The sequence below is a fragment of the Lepidochelys kempii genome, chromosome 14 (genome assembly GCF_965140285.1).
Source record: "Lepidochelys kempii isolate rLepKem1 chromosome 14, rLepKem1.hap1, whole genome shotgun sequence".
Taxonomy (NCBI): Eukaryota; Metazoa; Chordata; order Testudines; family Cheloniidae; genus Lepidochelys; species Lepidochelys kempii.
The window spans coordinates 16226292-16252401 of NC_136393.1; the positions used below are offsets into that span (position 1 = coordinate 16226292).

At 49.8% G+C, this 26110-nt stretch overlaps 1 protein-coding gene across 4 annotated transcripts in view; it reads right to left on the reverse strand.

The window, feature by feature from the left end:
• RNF157 (ring finger protein 157) overlaps positions 1 to 26110 on the reverse strand; it is a 79396-nt gene that overhangs the window by 28135 nt on the left and 25151 nt on the right. For all 4 annotated transcript variants that reach the window (XR_012154781.2, XR_012154782.2, XM_073310595.2 and 1 more), the window contains exons 3-6: positions 10644 to 10732; positions 6387 to 6533; positions 5413 to 5530; positions 2384 to 2450 (exon numbers count right to left, since the gene is read on the reverse strand). Coding sequence is in view for 2 of the 4 variants with exons in the window: in XM_073310595.2 (XP_073166696.1) it covers positions 2384 to 2450; positions 5413 to 5530; positions 6387 to 6533; positions 10644 to 10732 (421 nt within the window). In the remaining 2 variants the exon portion in view is untranslated. The remainder of the gene's footprint in view (positions 1 to 2383; positions 2451 to 5412; positions 5531 to 6386; positions 6534 to 10643; positions 10733 to 26110) is intronic.

A 26110-nucleotide genomic window follows, 5' to 3' on the forward strand; every position in this document is an offset into this window, starting at 1 on the left:
CATCAGCCAGATACTACAGAAAATTCTTTCCCGGGTAACTTGGATCTTACCCCATGTAAAAACCCATCACAGGCCATTGGGCCTATTTACCATGAATATTTAATTACCAAAACCATGTTATCCCATCATACCATCTCCTCCATAAACTTATCGAGTTTAATCTTAAAGCAAGATAGATCTTTTGCCCCCACTACTTCCCTCGGAAGGCTATTCCAAAACTTCACTCCTCTGATGGTTAGAAACCTTAGTCTAATTTCTAATCTAAATTTCCTAGTGGCCAGTTTATATCCATTTGTTCTTGTGTCCACATTGGTACTGAGTTTAAATAATTCCTCTCCCTCTCTGGTATTTATCCCTCTGATATATTTATAGAGAGCAATCATATCTCCCCTCAACCTTCTTTTAGTTAGGCTAAACAAGCCAAGCTCCCTGAGTCTCCTTTCATAAGACAAGTTTTCCATTCCTCGGATCATCCTAGTAGCCCTTCTCTGTACCTGTTCCAGTTTGAATTCATCCTTCTTAAACATGGGAGACCAGAACTGCACACAGTATTCCAGGTGAGGTCTCACCAGTGCCTTATATAACGGTACTAAAACCTCCTTATCCCTACTGGAAATACCTCTCCTGATGCATCCCAAGACGACATTAGCTTTTTTCACAGCCATATCACATTGGCAGCTCATAGTCATCCTATGATCAACCAATACTCCAAGGTCCTTTTCCTCCTCCGTTACTTCTAGTTGATGCGTCCCTAGCTTATAACTAAAATTCTTTTTATTAATCCCTAAATGCATGACCTTACACTTCTCACTATTAAATTTCATCCTATTCCTATTACTCCAGTTTACAAGGTCATCCAGATCCTCCTGTAGGGTATCCCTGTCCTTCTCTAAATTAGCAATACCTCCCAGCTTTGTATCATCTGCAAACTTTATTAGCACACTCCCACTTTTTGTGCCCAGGTCAGTAATAAAAAGATTAAATAAGATTGGTCCCAAAACTGATCCTTGAGGAACTCCACTGGTAACCTCCCTCCAACTTGACAGTTCACCTTTCAGTAGGACCCGTTGTAGTCTCCCCTTTAACCAATTCCCTATCCACCTTTCAATTTTCCTATTGATGCCCATCTTATCCAATTTAACTAATAATTCCCCATGTGGCACAGTATCAAACGCCTTACTAAAATCTAAGTAAATTAGATCCACTGTGTTTCCTTTATCTAAAAAATCTGTTACTCTCTCAAAGAAGGAGATCAGGTTGGTTTGGCACGATCTACCTTTTGTAAAACCATGTTGTATTTTGTCCCATTTACCATTGACTTCAATGTCCTTAACTACCTTCTCCTTCAAAATTTTTTCCAAGACCTTGCATACTACAGATGTCAAACTAACAGGCCTATAATTACTTGGATCACTTTTTTTCCCTTTCTTAAAAATAGGAACTATGTTAGCAATTCTCCAATCATACGGTACAACCCCTGAGTTTACAGATTCATTAAAAATTCTTGCTAATGGGCTTGCAATTTCTTGTGCCAATTCTTTTAATATTCTTGGATGAAGATTATCTGGGCCCCCCGATTTAGTCCCATTAAGCTGTTTGAGTTTCGCTTCTACCTCAGATATGGTGATGTCTACCTCCATATCCTCATTCCCATTTATCATGCTACCATTATCCCTAAGATCCTCTTTAGTCTTATTAAAGACTGAGGCAAAGTATTTGTTTAGATATTGGGCCATGCCTAGATTATCCTTGACCTCCACTCCATCCTCAGTTTTTAGCGGTCCCACTTCTTCTTTCTTTGTTTTCTTCCTATTTATATGACTATAGAACCTTTTACTATTGGTTTTAATTCCCTTTGCAAGGTCCAACTCTACTTGACTTTTAGCCTGTCTCACTTTATCCCTACATATTCTGACCTCAATAAGGTAGCTTTCCTGTGCCGTGCTGCAGCATCCAGACCACCGGGTGTATGTCCAGCTTGATGTGGCCTTTTGTTGTTATTTAATGTTTACATTTCAGTGATATTTAAAAGAGCCTGGCCAGGCCAGGCCCATTGTGCTAGGTGCTGTACAAACATATAACATGCCCCAAAGAGCTGATCATCTCAAAAGCCTCGAGGATAAGGCTGAAAAACTGCTGCCTAGGGAGCAATAATGAGCCTTTATTTTCTCTCTCCAGCAAGAGCAAAGTAAATCCATTTATCAGGCCATCTGGGCTGTCTTGTACCAGCACAGGGGACTGGAGCAACACACACGTGCAAGAGCAGATGCTGAAACTTCACTGTGCAGGGCAAATCGCGTGGGGCACCAGAGCCTTAAGGCTCATCCACCTCACTGCTGACTTAGGGAAATGAAGCCCTGCAAGCCCGAGGGTCTGTTCCTACCATCTCCCTCGTCCACGACTGCCTGCACCACCATGGGATACACCTCTCGGTCCAGGTCAAAGCCCAGCTGTAAAGAGAAGGAGAGAGAGAAGGAAATGTGTTAATATTGCAGGAAGAGTCATTGAGCCAGATTCTCAGTTGGTATAAATCAATGCAACTCCATTGACTTCACTGGAGGTACGCCAATTGACACCAGTTGCGGGAGCCACCCCAGTGATGCAAATGGCACTATGTCGATTTACACCTGCTAGGGATCTGATCCATTACAGCGAACACATCCTTAAGAAGTACCCAGGGAAGTTTCTCTGCAGTGAAGGTGTAAGCAAAGGATGCACAGAAATAAGCACCTCACTGCTCTCAGTTCCTCCCAGCTCTCAGGCTGCTATGGTGCAATTATATCTTGGTACTTCCCAGGCCCCGGGATGTGAATGACCCTCAGTTTTCTGTAAAGCACCAAAGTTTACTCAGTAGCTCTATGCAACTACAAATCTGTCACTGCTTAACCATGCAAACCAGTTCAGCCAACCCCATAACAAAACTCCCCCCTCTCCACCATATTCTAACAAGGACCGTGAACAGACCGTACCAGACCATGCCACTTCTCTGGTGCATAAAAGCGAAGGAGTTAAAAAGCCTCTCTTAGTCATATAGGACCAATCACTGTAGCATCTAGGCACCGACCCCCTCTCTTGGGTGAGAAAGACAGGGTTCCACCAGCACAGCTAATTCTGCTCTCTCCTTTATGGGGTACGTACAGTTGCTGATGCTTGGAATATTTTCAGTGTCTTTTTCAGTTCCATGTATTGTTAAAGGTCCCCTGTTTTTTTTACTCTGTGTTACTCTTCTTACAATGAAGAGTGGGTTGTTTCCCACCCCTCCATGGCACAGGTTCCTTGAAACCTTGTTGGCTGACCCTTGCCCATTACCTCTGCATTTTGGCCCAAGCCTCTTCCCCATTAGATCTGACTACAACTATCTGCCAATAATGGATGAAGAAATCACGGCAGCAATAAAGAGACTTCCACGTGGAAAAGCACGAGGCTGTGATGGAATACTGGCTGACTTGTTAAAAAGCATCGGGGACACAGGCTTAAAAGCCCTGTCAGAGGTAAGGAGGAATGTGTCAGGCGGGAGAATTGCCAGACGTCGTCACAACATCACTGTGTATCCAAATCCCCCCAAAGGCCGCCGCTATGGATTGTAAAGCCTACAGAACAGTCAGCCTACTGTCTCATGCCTCTAAGATACTTTTGTGAATTGTTCAAGGCCAAATACAAGGAAAGACAGATGAGGAAATAAGCGAAAGAAATAACGGCTTCAAATGTGGAAAAAGCATGAAAATGCTACTAGGGACCTGAAGCGGACATTAGAAAGACTGGCTGAAATTGGGAAACCAGTGCACTTATTTCATTGACTTCCAAAAAGCATGTGACAGCACCTACCACTACAAATTGCTCAACATATGAAGATTTGCAGGGATTGACGGATATGAACTCCAAGTAATAAAACAATGATATGGGAATCAGAAAGCCATTATAATGGGAGATGAAGATGAAAAATCTAATAAAGATCAAGAGAGGAGTGAGACAAGGTTGTAGAATATCAACTTTACTCAACATTTATCGTGAGTGTTTGATTAAATTAATCTAAGAAAGAGAAGAAGTAAAATAGGTAAATAGTATTTGCTATGCAGATGACACATTGCTGTTGGTTGATTCAGAAGAAAGTTTGATGAAGTTAGTGGCAATTATATACGAATATGACAAAGGTTATGATCTAGAGTTGAACGTGGACACAACAAAAAACTAGGGTCGTATGCAAGGATCCTGAGAAAACATGCATGAGGCCAGTGAACGACACAGTTGTACAGCAAGTGAGAAATTATTGCTACTCAAGAAGCATCATTACAGCAGATAGAAGATTGGATCCTGAAGTCAGCACCAGAATAGCAAGAGCGGAAGAGGCATTCTGGAAGAATAAACGTAAGATGAGAAGGGACATAAACCTGAAGACTGAATTCTGACTCTTAACTTACATTTGGTCTGCATTAAATTATGGCTGTGAAACATGGACATCCAAACAATTGATAAGAAAGAAACTACAATCCTTCCAATCCTGGTATTACAGAATTTTGAAAATATGACAGATAGACCGCAGAACCAACGGAAGGTACTGGAGATGCTTGGGACTCAGCAAACGCTAGCCAGAGATCTTATGAAAAGAAACATTTGATTTGCAGGGCACATTTTAAGAGATTCAGCAGGCAATGCGTGTTTGCGGGCACTGGCAGGGAAAGTCGATGGCAGAAGAATTTGAGGCAGTAAAAAGAAGACCTTGGATGGACGATGTCGTGTCCGGAGTGGATGAAAAGGACTATCCATCTGCAAAGAGATTAGCAGAGGATTGTTCGGAATGGGCTACCATGATTGCAAACCTCTGGTAATGGAGGTGCCACATGAGCAGCAGGAGGAGGACTATATGGCTGCAAGGCGCTTTGATACCTCTGCAGCTCAAGAGGCGATGCATCTCTCTCTACAAAACCAGATTATATCCATGCTGAAAACTAAGGACACATGATCCCAGTTTCAGACTCTAATGGAGCGGAGCCAGGCAGCTCTACAGCTTTGGAGAACGCTCTCCTTACCTCTCCAGGGTTCAGCAGCTTTGAAGGGCTCCACATGACCCTGCTTTAGCTTGTGTATTTTAAACCAATGCAATTGATCAGTGATTTCCAGCCCCTGGTTCATCACCAGCACTGGTCCCTCAGGCTTTTGTGACTTGCTTTCCAGCCTCCTCCTCTCCTTTACTGTAGTGATGAACCTTTTGCTGGTTCCCAACATGCCACTGCTGCCCACGTCCCACTCAGCTGCGGGCACGCTGCTGCCACGGCCCAGGAGCTGTTCCAAACCACAGAGCATGTGCCAATGGCTGGGAGTTACCCACAGGGGCAGCCCAGATCTCAGCGAGTGTGGCTGACCGAGAACAGCTTACAAACCGCCGTCTTGTGGCTTCTTGCCGGGCTGGCTTACCTCCTCTTCTGCCCATTCGGAAGGATCGACGGTGTGGGAGGGGACGCAGAACTGCTGGCACACCCCTCGTTTGTAATGGACCGTCTCAGACTGCAAGCTGGTGTCTTTGGGGAGGTAGCTGCCAATCAGAGGGCAACAGAGTTAGTGCCCGGGCTGGGCATTCTCGCTATCCCTTCCGCAGTGCGTCAGCTCACCCCAGTGAGGAGTGCTCCCAAAGAGCAGAGACAGGAGCCGCCTCCCCCCAGGTCTTGTGTGAGAGACCTGGGTTTGGGCCCATCACTCCCCATCCAGGGTGGCTGAAGGCTGGCAGCCCTGTGAGGGTCAAAGGTATTTCAGGCACATTTTAATGTCCCGCCAGCCATCCAGGATGGGGAGAAATCAACCTGTGGCCACTCCCCTTGGTAAGGTGGGGACACTCCGTCAAGGCCTAATGTCCTACTAGGGGCCACTTGCTTAGCACACCTCAGCCTTGTGTGTCAGGGGAAGCCCGGCAAAGGAACATCTCTGAGCCCAGGCTCCTTTCTCTCGCGTGCCCTCCGCGCAGAGGTGGAGGTGACAAGAGCTGGGGGAGTGGGACAGGAATGAGACACAGGCAGTCTAGGACTCAACTCACTGGAGGGAAATAAAGCCTCAGAGGGCCCCGGGCTGGCCAGGACTCCTGGGGGAGGCCATGGTCTGGGACAGGCCTTGACACCGGGGCTGAGGAGTGTGGGGAGCCCACCTCTAGTCTTCAACGGCAGCAAAACCAAACAAGCTGTACTGGGAACTGCCTCGGGCAGAGCTGTCCCAGTGCACTGGGCTTCTCACTCCCTGTGGAGCAACCACCATCCTGGGCAGTAACAGAGGGAGAGCTGTGCTCAGGCCTGGCTCGACGGGAAGCTGAACTAGTCAAGAGCCGGGGGAAAGCCCCACTGCTCAGCCCCTCCAGTTTATGGAGGAAATGCCTCCCCCTGGACCTCCTGCACTCTTCTCACCTGGCTGCTCCGTTCTGGAATTCTTCGGTAGCCTGGTAATAAATGGTGATGGCCACTCGCGCGTCAGTGTCAAAAGTGAACTCCACATTGTAGCGGACCTTGGCTTTGCTGACTTCCTCGCCAGGGGCCTTCACTTCCTCTGTGCACCTGGCAAATCACAGAGGGAGACAGAACTTACCCTGGATCCAGAATCCCCTTAAATGCCCCCGTGAAAGGCTCTGGAGCACAACGTAACCACTCAAGGGAAAAACTAGAGATTCCATCCCCTTCCCCTGGGAAAGCCACTACGTGACAGAGCCACAGTGAGCTGCATCCAAGGACTGGCACTGGCCGGACAACAAGCCCCAGCCATGTCCAAGAAGAGCAAACACCAGCAACTAAAAGGCTGCCAGGGGAATGAAGTGGTCCCCAGTGCTGTGTAACAATGGGGGACTTACTGCCAGAGATTGTATAAATCCAACCACCCGCCAACAAGAATCCGCTTCCATCCCATCCCCCCCATGCCTCGGCCAGTGCGAGGCCGGATGCTGCCTAGCAAGCGAGGGCAAGAAGCTTTGGTGGTGGTGGGGGCGGGGGGGGGAGAGAGTCAGCTTCAAATCCGAGGCTTTTCTGAGCTTCGGGCTGGATCCAAAGGCACAAGGGCCCTGTATGGAAGCCCCATGGACAGCAAACAGCTGGAGTCTTCCAAGTCGTAGGGGGCAATTTGTAGGTGACCCAGGCCAGCGGATCAGCAGCTTTAGCAAAGAGTGACCCGACAGAGGTAAGGGCTTGGCTCCTGGTAGAAAGGAGGCTCAGGCCCTAGGGGTACGGAAGGGCGACTCCTCATTAGTGAAAGCTGTAGTCTGGCCTGGCCTTTCCGTTCTGGTAAGTACAGAGGACAATAGAGGAAGATGGATGGATAGCAAAGTGGTCCAGAATTCTGAATTCAACCCCCTGCTCCCCCACAGACTTTGTGTGTGTCCTGGGGCAATTCTTGTAGCCTCTCCATGCCTCAGATCCCCATGTTACAACAAGGGTAACAGCCCTGTCCTAGCTCCCAATGGTGTTGTGAGGCTACATCCATTAAAGATCGAGAGGCGCTCAGAGGCTACGCTGACTGGGGTCAGGAACGTTTCTAAGACAGACAGATAAAAGGTGCCATGGCCAATGCTCCGATTGGAGGGTGACTCAAATGTAAATCTGAAGTAACACCATTAACATCAGAGTCACTCCAGATGTACATCAGTGTAAATCAGATCCCAATGTCCTCAGGAGAAAGCTCGTGTTGCACTGTTTGGGATGAAACGGCAAAGTACTGACTCACTGGATTTGTCTGGTCTGTTTCCCCTCCTCAGGTATTGTGTGTGCTCTCTGGAGTCTGTACTATAAACCCTGGCATTGTTCACTGCAATGAAACCCCCTTTTGCATTCAAAGAGCAAGCTCAGCCTCTGTTCATTCTGAATGGCTCTGCCTCCATGCCTGGGCGTATGTGCTGCTGGGAGGAAAGTTATCCCAGGGGCTGGGCCAGCCAGAGATGTAAAAGGCAGCAGCGCAGGGGGCATCAACGGATGAATAGGCAAATGCACCCGGCAGGAGAGAAGCAGTACACTCAAGATGTTGGACGGCATTTAGAGCCCAGTTTTGTGCCAAACTCCGCACTGTGCAAAGAGCTTCTGACATTCTTGAGTTGCAATTTGCAGTTTAGCCTCTGGGGGGAGCAACTGAGGCCAAGTTGGAGGTGCCCACCTTTTCCCCGACGCAACGGCTCTCGATCAGTTATGCTCTATAAAACCCGAGATGTATGAATATTAACTCTGCCATCGCTCTGAGACTCAATCGACAAACTGCAGCCACCCTTCTGAGCCTTTTCTAGCACCTTCCATGCCGCGGGGTGGTAGATAAATATCACCCCCAATGAACAGAGCAAAGCTGAGGTGCAAAAAAGGAGAAATGACTTGCCCAAAGTCACGCAAATGAGTCAGTAGCAGAACTGAGCCCAGAACCCAAGTCTCACTCCTTCTCCTCTGCTTTAATCACTAGACCACATTCCTGCCCTTCCTTCTAATAAAGCCATTGGAAAAATAACCGCAAAGGCAGCAGTAAATTCCACGTAATCCAGCCGATGTCAGGAACAAGATGGACAGGATACAGAACATTACAGAACTCCCTTTGTTTGCCCAGCAGGTTAGCGATCTGCATGAGTGACTTGTGCGCTCTGGGAATTTGGAGGATGCAAGAGAAAAATAAAAGTTTGGAAGAGACAAAAAGCTGGCACCATCAAGTGTCAGTTCCACCTTTAACCCATCTCCACTCTGCTTTTAAGAAGTCACAGGTTCGTACCTCCTGACAGTCACAGGTTTTGCAGGACTGTCCTGCTTAGACGCCCCCACATTCCCAGCCTGGTGGGAGCAGAACATTTCCCATGCTAACCTGGCCACGTTCAACTTTAAGCCGAGCCTCCAGGGATGCTCAGGGCAGCAGCTTTGCCAGGGCTTTAGTTTCTTCCTGGGCACATGCAGCCCCTCCACACACGCCCCCTTTGGCTACAATGGGAGGCGTAGCTGCAATCCCCAGTGCAGCCGTAGCAAGGGCACAAGCAGCCTTGGCCGCCCCACTGCCCACTCAGGTTTAGCCCCCGCACGCCGGTCACGGCCAGCGGCTCCACCTCACCACTGACATGGGCAATCACCTCTTCTGCCCGCACTTGCAAACCCCCCGCCTCACCTTTTCTTTCTCACACCCCCACCCCGCCAGGGAGATGTTTATCTTCTGGCCCAGACACACCCTCCCCTAAGGAGCACCATGGGCAGCAGAGAAGAATCCATGAACTCACGCCAATGGTGTCCACGGATTACTCCCATTTCCCTCCTTCTCCCCCCTTCTCTTTTCCTTCCCTCCCACCTTCAGGCTTCGCTCCCCCATTTTCTCTCCTTTGGGTTTTTTTAAGAATAGGTATTCAGCCGTAGCCCCCCTTCGTCAGATGGTCCGAGCCGGACACCCCCTTCTGCACGACGCAGCCCCGAGAATCCCTTGGTACGTGACTGTGTGAATTCAAACCCACCTCACCCCTTGCGGTCGCTTGTCACCCTGGGAGGTCACCTGCAAGCCTGTCTCAAACGTGGCTGCTGCTTGGCCATGGAGCTACAGGGGAGATCCCAGTGGAGCAGCCAGTGCTCAGCACAGAGCAGCAGCTTGGAGACAGTTTCTACGACATGGAACAAAAATCACACTTGCCCCCCTGTCCGATTCCCACTCCCCCTCATCAGCCATCTGAGGATCTCTGAGCACTTCACGAACACTCACCAGGCTACCAGCCTCCGTCCAAGGTGGGTACTGAATGCGCACATCACATGCAATGGTGTAATGGGGCTCGGGCTCCTAGCTATTCATTTGCACAGGGCAATGGCGTAGGCACATATTTGCACAATTCCCTCCTCCTCCTCAGGACTCTCGGCCCGAGGGAAAGCAGGAAGGGGATCAGCATTGAGAGACACAGGGAGAGAAGGGCAAAGAGAAAGAACGGTTGCAGTGTGTCCCAGCAAGGGAGGCAGGCTAGGGAGTGGCTGGTCTTCGGCCTCGCCTCTGCACTGCTGGTACTGGCTTTACTAGGTACTTCTCCCAGCCAGGTCTGAACTCTGCAAGGCTGCATTTCATTTGGCTCCGATGGCTTGTTCCGGCCCCGGCCGTGGGAGAGGGATTAGCTCGGTCTGGCTCCTGCTGTCACCTCTAATGACCCCGCAGATCAGCTCGGAAGGTGAAAATCCAAGAGACGAGCCATCTGTCCAATAACAGGAGTGGGGGTGGGACTTCTCTGCGGGACGCCGCCTCGTGGCAGCACCATTCATCGTCAGTGGCTTCACTAAGATCATGCTTAGTCCTCTTGATATGCCGGGTGGCTCTCAGCACACCATGCCAGGGGGGAGCTGACTCCTCCACTCCAGCATCTACTCATGAGCTTCCCCTCGCCAATCAGGTGTAGACGGGATTCTGGTCACCCCTTATTCCTTCCATTCAGGGCCCAGTCCCACTAGATCCCTTCCTCGCAATCCCAAATCCCCTCCCAGCCAGCCCAGCGCCGTGCACCTTGCTTTAACCCAGACACATGCATAGGTGCAGAGCTTCCTCTGGAGGTGGTTCGGGACGTTGCCTCACGGGTGGATTTGTCACTGCTCAGCTGATGCTGGCACCTAACTGGCTAAGCCGTTGGGATGCTGCAAGCTGGAGCAGGGTTCCTGGCCAGACCATGCAAACTCCCACCTCTGCAAATGGGGACTTACTTGACTAGGCGCAGAGTGTCCTTGCGGATGTTGATTAAACTCCTGAGTGTCTTCACCGGCTCCTGGGGGGGTGGGGCGGCGTAAGGAAACTAGGGTGAAAAGAGAGAAGATTGAAACGGCTGATTTTCGTAGCACCAGGGTCCCAGGTATCACCTAAGTCGAAATCGGTCGGCCTGCAGCAGAATACCATCCCCTGGCCAGGAGCAAGTGCTCGTGCCATGTCAGAGGCCACAGACCTCATCTCTGCCACAGGACACAGCCCCTTTCCCAGTATGGCCAACCCCAGCTTCAACAATCAGCCTCGACCCCGTCCCCCCGCAAGTCATGGGGTCGGTTTAGACGCCATGAGATTTTTAAGACAACAGTAACACGTGCTGGGGCTTTCTGTTTGCTTTTTGGCTGTTGAGACTTCCAGAGTCACGTGTTCTAGTTTTTGCTCTAGCCACAAGGCCCAGAAGCCGAGATTCGCAGCAATCCCCTGGCTCCCGGGGACGGGGCTGTAAGAGCAGCAGCACAGAGCACAAGGCCGCTGACGACATCGCCAGCCCCAGCGGCACTCCTCCACGCAGGCCAGATCGTACCACAAAGAGCTATGTAGCCGCGGATGAATGGGACCCAGGACAACCCACGCCCTGACCCCAAGCAAAGCAGTGACCCGGTACTACCCCGAAACATCCCCCCATCGTGTTAAGTGGGAATACGACCCCCAGACGCCTCCCACCCTGTGCCAAGCAGGGACCCAATACTAGCCCCACGCCACGCAGCCTGTGCAAAGTGGGGACCCAATCAATTGCCATGACTCCACTGATGTGAAGGGAACTAGACTGAGTTGCTCCAGCTGAGGATCTGGCCCAGTGAGTCTGATCCTGCCTGGTGCGGAGCACCCTCAATTCCTCCTGACTTCCACGAGGACGGCAGGGGCTAAGCGCCTTGCAGGATCGGGGCCCTGGCTCAGTCACTCTCCCCCGGGGCTGCTTTTCAGAGACACGCAGGTTTCAAGCTAAGCACGATGCCCAGTCCAGGGACTGAGGTTCGCTGCCGGGAAGAGCAGAGCAGGCTAGAAGCCGAAGCCTGCGCCGGTACCGTGATGGGCTGTTGCTCAGGAAGAGACGGTGCACGGGGTTATCCCCCGCTGCATAGCAATGCCAACAGAGGAGCCTAGCAATGTCTCGTTTGGGCCTAGGTCACAGCCGGGTTTCCAGTCCAGCGCACAGAAAAGAGCCCATTTGTGCCCGCAGTGAAGCACAGGGCATGCCCTGGACTCACGCCACTGCATGGGGAGGGCATCCTTACGCTGGTGATTTCAGCAGCTGCCTCTCTGCTGCCCTAGTCTCTTATGAAAGAGACTGGAGCTTCCCGGCCTGATCCTGAGCGCTGCCCTGAGTTCCCACTGAGCAGTGCAGTTTCCCACCACCCTGACACAGGGCTGGCCCAGGACTTTCACCCAAAACATCCTCAGAGTCGGCCTGATACCAACAACTGCGCTCCTGAGGCCCTTTTAGGAAGCACCCACGGAGATGGAAAATTTGGGTGCACGAGTCCCCAGCATCCACACCTAGGGCCTCCCCTGGAGAGGCGCTGAGCATCTGGAACTCTTGCGGAAGCCCTGGGGCCAGCTGCTCTGAGGACAAAGTCCTGGGCACGGATCCCAGCAGGATCCAGCCTGCATCAGGTCATCCTCCGAGCGTCTGCCGCAGAGTGGACAAGGCTGCTCATTTCCTGTGGCTGGACAGAGGGGTGGGGGTCAGGTCCCCGCGGGGCCAGACCTCTCCAAAATGCCTGCAGCAGCAGCAGCCCGTTGTGCGCTCGCCTGGTGCGGCACCCGGATCTGCGCGGCGTCGGTACCAAGTTGGCTTTGGGGTGGCTCTGGTAAAGGATTTTGATTGAAGCTACCAAATTCCTTGCAATGCACGTGCACGTTCCTCTTTCACACCAGCCCAGCCAGACCGGGAGGAGGGATGGCCTTTCCTCCAGGCAGCCTGCCTGGCCTGAGAGAACAGAACCCTGACCATCCGCAAGGCCCAGGAGAGTAGAGGGGGAGCGAGCGAACCCCGACCATCACCACTCAACCTGCCCTTACATGTTCTCACCAACTGGGGGCTTCAAGGCTGCATTGCAACATCTTCTGGCGGCTAGGAGTCAGTGGGTTACTCCACATTGACATGGCTGTAGCAGATGAGAATCTAGCCAGAGTTCTCTCTCCTGACAGTGATATTAAGGGCTGACAATCCCATGCTACTGCACCTGTGGGCATCCGATAATGGCCTGTTTGTCTTTGGACGGATTGGGAAATTTCTCCCAGCCAGCAGGGTGACTGGAGCTCTCTGCTTAGAGTTATTGCTGAGGGGACGCTGCGGCTCTATTTGGACACTTACAGCATTCCAGAAAAATCCCCCTTTGGCTTGAAATTTCTCAGGCTTGTTCTCTGCCCAATGTTGTGAAGGCCAAGACTATAACAGGGTTTAAAAAAAAAAAAAAAGAATTAGATAAGTTCATGGAGGATAGGCCCATCAATGGCTATTAGCCAGGATGGGCAGGGATGGTGTCCCTAGTCTCTGTTTGTCAGGAGCTGGGAATGTGCAACAGGGGATGGATCACTTGATGATTACCTGCTCTGTCCATTCCCTCTGGGGCGCCTGGCATTGGCCACTGTTGGAAGACAGGATACTGGGCTAGATGGACCTTTGGCCTGGCCCAGTATGGCCGTTTGTATGGGAATGGAGTGCTGGTAGGATTCCAGTCAGGAACCTGAACTATCTGGTGGGAGGGATTCAAGTGCTGTCCAGGCTTTGACAAACATTTCCAATGTGGTTGGAGGACTCTAAAAGGGGCCCGTGGGTATCGCTGGCCTCGGGGAGGGATACTTGCTTTGCTGTGTTTGGGCTGAGGAGTAAAAAAGTCAGACAGGCTTTACTCCAGTGTGCTGGGCATGCACGGTGGGGAGCTGTCTGGGTGGACTTAGTGCTGTCATTATTCCTTGCTATTAACATAGATTAGACTTTCAAGGAATCCAAGGGAGTGATGCACCCAAATCCCATTGGCTACAGCCTTTGAAAATCCCAGCCACAGGGTCTGGTCCAAAGCAGTTCAAGGAACCCACCACTCCCAGTGAAATTAATCTGCTCCCCAGAGAGAGCACAATCAGTGGGAACAAGGGGTGCTCAGCACCCTGCCGGGCTGGGACACAAACCAGAGGTACCAGTGGGGCCAGATTCAAAGGCCACAGAAGTCAAGGGGAGGCTGGGCTTTGGATCAGGCCCGCAGTGCTTTACAGCTTGGAACTACACCCAGAGAATGAAATGACGTCTCCATCCCAAGGTGGCTGTCACCCAAAGTTACCCAGAAATATGCACACTGCGCCAGACTCTGATCTCAGTTACCCTAGTGTAAATCCAGAGTAAGGGCTAAATCTTGGCCCCCGTGAGTACACCAGCAGTTCTGCCTCTGATTCCACCTGGATCAGGACTTGGCCCTAACGCCACTGACTTCAGAACTGCAGCTCCGAACTGACATCCCGGGAACCAGCCATTGCCACACGGCATATACCTGCAAGGGCTGGGATGGAACAGTCAGAACGACCCAACAATCCATCCTGCCCCTAACATCTCCCACTCCTCGGCAACGTGTTAATGGAGGACCGCAATCCCTCCAAACAGCAGCCCTGGAGTGCTTCCCATGCACGGCGCAGCTGGTTATGGCTGCCGTGGAAACCGTGACATTGAGATTTTACATGCAAACCAGTCGGGTGGTTGGGTTGTAAGGTTCCAGGAAGGTGGGCTGGTTTCTGCCTTTGATTTCCTGCTCCTTTGGATGGGAAGATAAAGCACCTTGGAGATCCTGGTTCCCCTCCGCTCTCTTCCCCGCCCTAATGTGTCCCGCATGCTAATGGTGCGTATTTTTAGACTGCTGATGCTGCAGAACACCCTCTCCGATGAGGATCCGGGGGACAGAGCTCAGTCTCTGCCTGGCTGCTATGGAATGAATATAAATTTGCCCATTTAACCAGCTGCACCCCCGGGACAGATGGGGAGAAATGGTATCTTGTGAGCCACACTGAAAGGTGGTAACGAAGTACTCTCCCTTCCTGGGCGGGCGCCCGACTCAGGACGGGCAGGGCCTGCAGCATCCTGGAGTCACCCAGAACCAATGCCTGGGGGGTGGCAGCCTCTGCAACTGTGCGTCGAGGTGACCGTGAGCGCACAAGCTGAGCGCTCAGGCTGGCTGCCATTTAGAGAGACGACAGCGGGGCAGGGCAGCGCCTTTAGGTCTGAGATCACCAGGGAGCTGCCACTGGGATGGACATGATGCCAGACGCTGACGGGCTCAGAGATGCTAGAGTCTTGGCAGCCAATTGCATTGCTCCTGGGACAGCTCTGCCGTTCACTCCCCCGCAAGGTCTGCTCCTCCTCACCCCACTTGGGGCACATGCAAGCCATGAAAGGTGCAAGGATTACACTAGGCCATTGTCTGGCCCCTCTGCAGGACTTGCTGGATGCAGAGTGGGGCACATGCTTCACCATCCTCAGGGTGGCCACCCACCCCTGCGCAGACCAGCTGCTCTGGAGAAGACTCTCTTACAGCACAATCCTCCCACAGCTTCTCCTACCCAGGCCAGCAAAGAAGTGTAATCGGAAAATAGATCAAGGGGGCAAAGCAATGTAAGCTGCACTAACCTGGCACACAGTGAGGGCACACTAGGGGTGTAATTTACACTCATTTAGTATCCTGTGGGGGAGCAAAGCCAGGCTTTGCCCATAGCAAGGGCAGCTGCCCGTTAGCAGACCCTCCATGCATGGGCGAGCCATGCAGCTGTGACATTCCAATCTCATTTCCTGGGTGCTAACACAGCTGGCATTCGCTCTTTTTGGGTTTCCAATGTATTCTTTTCTCTCCAGCGAAGACAGATCTATGGCTGCAGACTCAGATATGCATCAAAACGCTGTAGACAAAGGCTGGCAGGAGCCACAAACAGAACAGTTTGACTCAGGGATGCTCTTGGTGGTTTTGAACGCACCACGGACAGTTGTTCTGGGTTTATGTAAATTCATGGGTAAAAAAAAAGAAATCTTTGAAAAAAATGGGGCCCATTCTGATCACACCTGCTGATGTAAATCAGGAGTAACTCCACTGTGAAACTGGGGTGAGGGAGAGCCGAATCAGCCCCCAGACAGTTCAGAGATTTGCACTATTAGTTGATCTCTCTCTCTCTCACACACACACTTTCTCCTTTGTTCTAGAAGACAGACAATGCCGGCTCACATACTGCAAGTGGCTTTTACAATGCTTTGGTTGCTCTGACTGTGAGTCTGTTCAAAAGGAAACGGGAGACTGCACACCACATGCACCTTGCAGCTTCCATCAGCGACTGCACCTCTAAGCAGGAGGCAGGTACCTGCCGCAGACACGCACGGCTGGGCCTGATGCTCCCTGCGCCACAATAGAAGTGCTATATCCAGGGTACATGCGTGTTTGGGAAACCACAAGGCGTGAACACACATGGAGACAGTTGCCTTTCTTCTTTTTCGCTACTCTATTGTGGCAGAGCTCAGAGCCCCCACAAGGGAGGCGTGCTCCATAGTGCAGGGTATTGCACACACCAGAGAGAGTCCCCGCCCCAGAGAGCTTACAGTTGGATTAGTTTAATTCTTCTCAAGAATCACTTACTGCCAGTTCCAAACAGCGAGTGCCAGACTGCGAACTCCAGGGAGACTTTTCCGAGCGTAAATTTGGCACCCAACTCTCAATGCAAGTCAGTGGGAATCGGGCAAAACTCCCAGAGAGCTGTGGGATCCCAAGCCCGAGAGCTGGGAAAGATTTTCCCCTGCACAGACTCACTACCACCCCGGGAGCTTTTAAAGTTATGAATGGAATCAGCAGGGCATGATCTTCAAACACCAACCCAGAGTAACGCTCCCCGGCACGAGAGAGCACAGGGTGCACAGACAGACACTGTGCAAACAGCCTCCTTATTTGAAATGGTTTGGCGCCACCGAGTGGTGAAATTACATTATTACCTTAAGCCAGCCGCGCAACAGCGGCAATCGGGCACGACACCTTTTATAACCGGGACAGGTAACTGGACAGATCCAGCTATGCTGGAAGGAGGCGTAACTCCAGCTGAAGTCAGTGGCGTTCCACCTTCTTCCACTTGGTTTAACTGACTAAAGGGCTCTGACCCTCTACAGCGAGTCCAAGAGGACAGAAGATTTCTAGTGCAGAATTTGACTGAAGCCACGAAGCTCTAACAGGGCGGCCTTAGAAGGGAGATTACACCTGTCTGGCAAACCTTGTTGGTATAGCAGGCTGCTGTTCCACATTAATGAGGAGTCAGGCTTGGCCGAAAACTTGATTCTTGCTTCATTTAACGGGACACTTTCAAGTCTAGGAGATGGCAAATCAGAACCAAAACAAACCCTCTCCCCCAACAAAAATTCTTTTCTGTTCAAAACCATTCCCTTCTAACCAAGGATCCATCATGCCCTGGAATTCTCCAGGGCTGTAATCCAATGAAAGGGGAGTGTGTAAATGGAGGTCTCAGGTCTGGCTATGCTCCTTTCACCTCCTGGGTGGAGAGGTTCCAAATTTGGTCATGAAATCATAGAAATATAGGGCTGGGATGGACCTTCGGAAGTCACCCCCTGTGCTAAACCTAGACCATCCTTGTCAGGGGTTTGTCCAACCTGTTCCTAAAAGCCTCCAATGAGGGGGATTCCACAGCCTCTCTTGGAAGCCTATTCCAGAGCTTAACTTCCCTTAGGGTTAGATTGTTTTTCCTAATATCTAACCTAGACCTCCCTTGTCACAGATTAAACCCATGACTCCTTGTCCTATCTTCAGCAGACATGGAGAACAACTGATTCCTGTCCTCTTCATAACAGCCCTTAACATACTTGAAGATTGTTATCAAAGTCCCCACTCGCTCTTCTCAAGATTAACCATGCCCCATTTTTTTAACTTTTCCTCAGAGGTCAGGTTTTCTAACTCTTTTATCATTTCTGTTGCTCTCCTCTGGATTCTCACCAATTTGTTCACATCTGTCCTAAAGCGTGGTGCCCAGAACTGGTCACAGTTCTCCAGTTGTGGCCTCACCAGTGCCCAGTACAGCAGAACAATTGCAACGCTCCAGTTAATACACCCTAGGATACTATTAGTCCTCTTGTGCAACTGCATCACATTGTTCACTCATATTCAGTGTGATCCACTATAACCCCTAGATCCTTCTCAGCAGTACGACCACCTAGCCACTCACTTCCCATTTTGTAGTTGTGCATTTGATTTCTCTTTCCTACACACACACACACACACACACACCTTTGCACTTATCTTTATTGAATTTCATCTTGTTGAATTCAGACCAATTCTCCAACTTGGCAAGGTCGTTTTGAATTTTAATCCTTTCCTCCAAAGTGCTTGCACCCCCTTGCAGCTTGGTATCATCTGCAAATGTTATAAGCATACTCTCCACTCCATTCTCCAAGTCACTGATGAAGATACTGAATAGTAGCAGACCCAGGACTGACCCCTGCAGGACCCCACTAGATACACCCACCCAGTTTGACAGCAAACTATTGATAACTACTCTTTGAAATGTCTTTCAACCAGCTGTTCAGCTATCTTATAGTAATTTCATCTAGACCACACTTCCCTAGTTTGCTTATGAGAATAAGCATGTGGGATTGTGTCAAAAGCCTCACTAAAATTTAGATGTAGCACATCTACTGCTTCCTCCCTATCCATCAGGCCAGTTGTTCTGTCAAAGAAGGAGATGTAGGTTGGTCTGGCATGCTGGCTATTCCTTAACCCTATTCTCCTCTAGCTCCTTACAAACTGATTATTTAATAATTTGTTCCAGAATCTTTCCAGGTATCAAAGTTAAGCCGACTGGTCTATAATTGCCCAGGTCTTTTGTTCTCCTTTTTCCCCTTAGAATCATGAAATCTATCATTTTGCGATCACTTTCACCCACACTGCCTTGCACTTTTAGAGTCACTATCAATTCCTCCCTCTTGGTGAGAATCAAATCTAAAATGGCTTTGCTCCAGTTACTTCCTCCACATTCTGAAATAATGGTTTCACTGGAAACCAGACATCATGCAGCCCCATTTCATTCATGCTTTTCCCCCCGCACGTGAAGAGCAACTTCCTGCTTCGAGTCTGATCCTGACATCAGTTTTATACTTTCCAATTCCACTGACTTCTGCAGAGCTACCCCAGGTAGATTTGTGCGGAGAATCAACCCATCTAGATAGTGCTTAATTTGTGATGAAAGAGGTGCTGGGACTCAAGCAATTAGGTACCAGGGCTGAAGCAATTTTGTTTACTTTCGTAACTGATGTGCCAAGCCCTGGCATAAATTAAGCACTGCATCTAGGCTAAACTAGCTTTCATCTTCGATTAAACCTGCACCGACGAACAATAGCCAGAGAGGCAACATGAGAGAGAGCACAGCGCGTGCATCTCCTCTAACATGCTACAGCGACTCCAGAACAAGATGGCTTACACAGAAAACTGAAGGCGCAGTACACAAGAGTAAATACTACAGTTTCACAGCTTGCATAACTCCACAGTCTCAATACCATCTGGGACTGCTTCTGGCCACACTTACAAAAGATTCCCACCAACGTAACGTCACTGATCTCCACGGAGTTTCTCCTGATTGTCACCACTGTAACAAAGCAGAATCCAGTCCTTTATTCTATTGCATTCAATCAGCTCTGTGCTAATGCAGCTATGTCTAGAGGCTGGGGTGATTGTTAGTATTAGAGAACACTTTTCTGTTAGGACGGGAAATGATTTGCCTCTGTAAGCTTGTTCCATTTTGCTGATCACAAGGAAGTGGAGACTTCAGATCTCGTCTGAGGTGATAAAGTGTCAGAACTCAGGCACTCATTAGCGCAGGCAGCCTGTGAGCCAATGGGACTGCACGGCCCCCAGCCAGTGACAACGTCCGTAAATCTTTTTTTTTTTTTTTTTTTTTGGAATCTCAGACATCTTCACATTCCACCACCTGCACCCTCCCCACACACACAGCCTTAAGGAGGAAAAAGGTTGCTGAGTCATTAACTTCAAGGTAATAAGCTTTTTAATGAGTCATGAGAACTAAATGGAAACCCTGCAGTATTGCTAATTTCATCTGGAACAAAACGGTAGAGAAGAGAGAAATCTGTGTCGCATGATTGCTGCCCCTGACTTCCCGGCTATTAATATAAACGTCTCTGGGCACCCTGGATGGAAGAGTGCTCTGCGGTTAATTCAATAGCGCTGTTGGACAGCTGTTCAATTCTCTCACGGCTCGGCTTCAAGGAAACCCTGAGAGCTGCGGTGAAGCCAGGCTACACCTGAAGCACCATATGCGATCTCTCAAAGCAGCAGTGGGTGTCTAACTCAACGGAAACCCCTTTCAACCCATGCTAGAAGCAGCACTGGTTAGAGTGGTTAAAGCACAGGTCCGGGAATCAAGAGATTAGCTGCATCTAGACTAGAGAAGTGAACCACTGGGAAGTGAGCCAGTGGGACAGGACGGGTGCAGGTCAGCCCAGTATGGCTGAACTGGGCATGCTATTTCAAATGCAGTTTGTACTCTGCATCTCCACTAATGCTCTACAGCCACGCAGACCTGTGAGTAGCTATCCCACAATGGCTAGCACGGCTCCCAACATTTTGATTTTGATGACACTTCGTTTTCTGACGGAAAACTGTTCTGCCCCAATTTTTGGGGCCAGCTCTAATAACGATCAAGTGTTTTTGAAAGGCCGTGTGCAGTGTAAGTGAACAGCGCACTGACCTAGCTACTGTGACTGTTTAGCATCAGATAGAAGGTGAACTAGACCTGGCTGGAAAGTAGTGGGGTTTCCTCCAGAAGATTTTGATAATTTTTCAATGTTTTCCCCAGAAAATCCTGGGTTTTTCAGAGAAATATCAAAACTAGAATATCGACATTTTCCAGAGAGCAGCTACTTGTCACACAGAAAAAGGGGTTCAGTTGAAAACCCAAGTTTCCATAAAAAAAAACAATTTCAAGGAAGATTTTTGACAAGCCCTTATCCGAACCACTTGACTGTGTTTCACAGGCCCTATACTGCTAACATCTAATGAAGGATCTCCTTTTGCTCAAGTGGAAAGGGCCTGTCCTTTGGGAGAGGGACTGCTGTTCTACCCCTTGCATCACTATGAAGTTCCAAGGGGTTATGAGATGCAGCAAAGGGCAACAGATAACAACTGAGTTACCATGGATTTGTTACACAAAGCAATTTCTTTTTTCAAACGAGAGAGCGGACCTTAGACTTGTTTTCCTTTTCGATTAAGAGCATTTCTCCCCGTGCTCACAAATCTATTGGGGCTCATGTCCTAACAGCAGGCAGCTCTGGTTATTTAACCAGTTTGGTTATGTGGTTACTCAGCACATCGAAATAACAGAGCTGCGACTTTAGAGACAAACATCAACGTCTATAACACCTGAAAAGCCAACCCAGCACTAGACAAAGCTGTGTGAACTTTCAGAGTCTGGAAGAAGTTGTCAGTTTTACTCTGAGGGCCCAGTAGCTAAATACAGCCTTCTCGTAACAAGCATGTGGGTGATCAGGACAGGAAACAAGCGTGTGACTGGGGCTGTACACTGGGTTTCAACACCTTCATGAGCAGTCCTTGAGGAAACTCCTCTCTAGCCCAGGTTTAGGGTAGGTGCTTTAGCAAAACCTGCCCTGGTGCAATGTGATCATGGCCCACAGAGCAAATCCTTGAGTAACTCCAATTGATTTGTGCGGGCTGCATTCCCTGCTTTGCACAATATGCCTTTCGTAACAACCGAGTCACCAACAGCTGAGAGAGCCGGTTACATTTCTGACGCCGTAAAGACAGCTTTCTAACCAAATAAGAGCTGCCACATCAGCCTGATAGAATTACTCAAATGACACCAGGGCCTATTACCGGTAGAGTCAGGCACCAGGCCCAGAACGCAGCTCTGGGTCCAAACTCCTCCAACATACAGGTGTGTTTGGATCTGAGGAGCAGGTTAGCGGGTCTCTGGAGAGTCACCTTTCCTCCAGGGTGGCTGCTAATGCAGTTTCCCTGGCTGGTCTCAGCAGGGCCTTTGTCACACACAGTTTCTTTGCCGCTCAGACTCGTTAGTAATTAGCTTCATTGGCAGAGAAGCTTTTGACCGGAGTGAGTACTGTAGCCCCCGAAATCCACAGGAGCTTCCTGCAGGAGCAGCCGTGACATTTAAAGAACGGTTGAAACATCTTTATAGAAAATGAACCTGTTCTTCCGGGACACTTGCTCACATGAGCACACCTATTCTGTGCATCTCTCCCAATCTATTTTACTGCTGAGGACGTTTAACATGGAAACCAGGGGGCCAATGTCAGTGTTTATCCACCCCCGTCCCCTTCCTACTGCGACCTTGTTCACTTCAGTGGGATTTGTGCATGCTCAGCGCCTCTCAGGACATGATACATGGAACATCTCCCTCAGCCGGACAGCAGAAAAACTGCCCCATGATGAATGAGTCCAGGCCACTGGGCTGGTTTCAGCCCCTCGCCTCATTGATTTGAAACAGGCCCCATGGGCCTGGAGGATGGGGTCACAGTCAAACACAGAAACACACAGACACTGAGTCGGTAATCATCAGAGATGGGCCCAACCAGGCTACAAAGTCTGGATCAATGTTCAGAGTCTGAAGCTCCCCCCACCAAATTCAGGGGGATTTGGAGCCAGAGATTTGGTTTTGACCCACTGTACAAAGAGGGGACTGAGAAAATTTGGATCAGGGTTTGGATTCCGGAAAAATCCACAGAGCTCGTGGGAGTTTGGAGAATCCCCAATCCCTACCTTTCTGAAAATGTATTAAGGAGGCTGTTGTGTATTCTGTAGCTGGAAGGAGACAGCCTACTGAAATCCAGTCCCCAATACAAGCCCAGTTGCATTTGAACAGTGCAAATCTAAGAAACCCTCCCAGAATCAGATCCAAAACAGGATAAGGTCTATGCTGCATACACAGTACTGACAAACTCACACACTGAAAAATCCTGAGATAGCTAAAATAAATCATGAGACTTTTTTAAAATAAAATTTGGGTCCTTTTTATTGCCATCTGGTTTCTGACCCATCAGAGCATACCCACTTCATTGTCACACCCTTCTCTAACAGCAGGAGGACCAGACACTTTTGTTTTTTTTGGTTTTTTTTAAATGAAAGCTGAAATTCTCACATAATCCCCTGACTCCTGAAGCTGGACCTTTAAGAAAAGCACCAAATAGTTGGCAACACTGCAGACTGGGCAAGCTTGGTAGTAACTATCCACCTTCTTCATGCAAGAGATCCAGAGAGAACTTGAAAAGGGCAGATAATGTAGCCATGGAAGTGGCCATCAGAGCTTCCATGTTCATTCTACACTGGGCCTGGGAGAGACACATTTAGGACAAGCAAAGTGACAGGGAAGGAGACAGAGCTTCTCACTTCCCTAACAAACGAGGCTTCCTGAGCTGGTGTCCATGTAACCCAGGAGTCCGGATCCATTCACACAGAGTCCATGACTCCCCGCCTTGAAACTATGTAGATAAAGAGCCTGGAGAAGCTCTACAGAGCCATAAATTGCCAGTCTTCAGCCATACGGGGCCCTAGTAATGCTCCCAAGTACTGCTCTAAGCCCTGGGTAATCCCAGGGAGTGATTTTAAATCAAAGGTAAGACTGTCCCTGACTGAACCCAAAGAAGTCCACATTGACACCCCCGATCCCATCCCTACCCCGCAGCTCCAGTCCTGCCACTGTATTATTACTGCCCTGTTCAGAAGACACGTCCCCTTACACCTCGTAATAGTCTTGTCCCATACAAACAGACAGGACAGTCCCTCTTGCAGCCTGGATGGCAGTCAGATCCTACGGAAGGAGGAAGAAAAGTCCATTTGTAGAGATGCACAGAGCCAGAAGCTGCTACAGCTCTGAAGTCAGTGGAGTTACTACTCCGACCTGCGCCCACGTAACAGCAGAGTCTGGCCAGTTGGACTTAAGTTTCAGCCCAGCACTTACTTCTGTGCTGACAGACTGTAACAGCATCTCTCCAGCCCTTTCTGCCCTCCCCCAAACGGCCTGTGTTTATCACACACTACAGTCTGTTGCATGGACAAAGCACTGGAAATCGGTATTGATCTCCCATCCCCGCAAGAAGCATTCGGGGGCCCGTTGCACAAAGTCACCATGGGGATGTGGAAAAGCAGAAGGGAAGGGCTAAATTCACCCCTAGCAGGAAAGGCCAGGTCTTTGATACCGCATACAAGCGGCCACAGCCCTGCAAGGACACAGGTGGGGACACTATGGCTATGGACTTCTAGCATCCATGGATACCAGTGGGAACGGAGGGCACTCAGCATCTTGTGGGGTTAGGCCCTACAACCCTATCTAGGCTAGGCCGTGGCTTGTCAAATGGTTTAGAGGACAGTCTGGCTTGGTCTAAGCTGGCCAAGCATGCCTTGGGAGTACGAACAGTGCTTCAAGGACAGTAGGTTTAAAATCCATTCAGCTAGCGTACAGTTTCATGGCCTGCACACACCACTTGAGAGACCTCTCAGCTGATAACTGCCCTCCACCTCACTGGTAGCAAGTCTCCTTAATAACAAGAAACAGCATCTTTTGATCACCTGGCCAGAAACGTACCTAACTTGCCCTGTTAGAGGAAGACAACCACAAGTAGCCCAGCGAGCCACCAAAAGGCAAATTCTGTAGTAGCCCAAGTGTAACAGGCTGGCAGACTGTCTGTCAACACAGCACAGCTGTGCACGGGCTGGCCTCCCCCAGCTAACGCTAGGTAATGACAGCAGAGAAGACCCGGCAGTGCAGGCTGGAGAGAGGAGACATTTCGTACCCAGAGCCTGTGATGGGCTGGTACTGCCCATGCTGCGCTGTCTTCACTGCTAGCCGGATTCAAGCTCGCTCGGTCAGACCAGCGCTTGCCCAGCTTTTGCTATGTAGCCAGACCCTAATGCTCACGAGTCACGCTATTTAGCTTAACAAAGAGCAGGTTAAGGGGTGACTTGAGTACAGTCCATAACACCTACATAGGGAACAAATATTTAATAATGAGCTCTTCAATCCAGCAGAGAAGGGTCTAACATGAGTTGACACAAAGCAAGTTCAGACAGGAAATGAGGCATAAATGTTTTTGTTTTTGTTTTTAACAGTCAGAGTAATTAACCATTGGAACAATTTCCCAAGGGTGGGGGTGGATTCTCCATCACTGACCATTTTTAAATCAAGACTGGATATTTTGCTAAAAGACACGCTCCAGGAATTTGGGGGAAGTTCTCTGGCCTGTGCTATACAGGTCAGCCTAGATGATCTCCGTGGTCCCTTCTGGCCTATGACTCTGCTTAGGGATGCAGTGCTCCTCTCCAGAGCCTGATGTTGGTGCAGAGGGCCCAGCAAAGAATTACTGCTATCTAGCCGGTGACCTGGGATGCCTGCATAACTGTAGCGTCCCAGAGTCTCCAAGTCATGCATGGATTTTATTCTCACACCATCCTCTGCAAGAAGGATGTATTAGTCCCATTTTACAGATGAAGAACTGGGGCACCAGGTGGATGAACTGACTTCCTGAAAGTTCTGCAGGGAGTCTGTGGCAGAGCCAGAGATCAAACGCAGTCCAGGCCCTATCCAACCTCTTCCTTGCTGAATCATTCACTGGTGAACCTTGTTAACCGCAGCCAGGCCGTGAGAGGGTTAGACTCTCTCTCTAGGTAGTAGCTAAGGTTTGAGACAGAGAGGCCATGAATGAAAAAGTCCTATGATCAGCTAAGCTTGCAAGGAAAGCTTAGGCTGAGTTTTGTCTGGTGGTGTTAGAGGAGTTACCAAAAAAGCCAAACCCCTCGAAATGGGGGAGAATTGGACCATATGCAGAGTGGGCATATTCTGTTCAGAGGAGAGTGCTTACTCCAAGACGATCTGATCTGCAGGTAGAAGAGTGATCTGCGGGATTTCTTGCACTGGATTCAAAGTGGACAGCCATGAGGGAAGACCCAGCCAATATTAAAAATCCCTGGGAAGAACTGCTCGTATTGCCACGCAGAAGGCCAGGGCAGAGAGACAGGTGACCATTTGCCATGCCACGCACAGCTGTAAGGACAAAGCTTGGATGGCCAGCGCTGCGGATGGGACCCATGCAAAGCCACTGAGAAGAGAAAGCCGACCATCTGAAACTCTCGGGCAGCGCCGAGGCAAACGCCTGCAACGAGCGAGGCGCTGACAAATGACACCAAGTGGGCTTTTTGGTAGGCGAGTGAGCAATTATCTGGCCCGAATTTCCTGCTGGCAAGAACAGTCTGATTAGCAAGGACATAAACAGAGGGCATGCGTGAACACAAATGGTAAAGCAATGCCTGGTGGATGACAGTCCCCCAGGATTTTCTTTAAGTCTTCAATGCAGAGAGAAAGCGAGAGCTGCATTCTCCAAGCGGGGAAGCCCATTTCCAGTCTC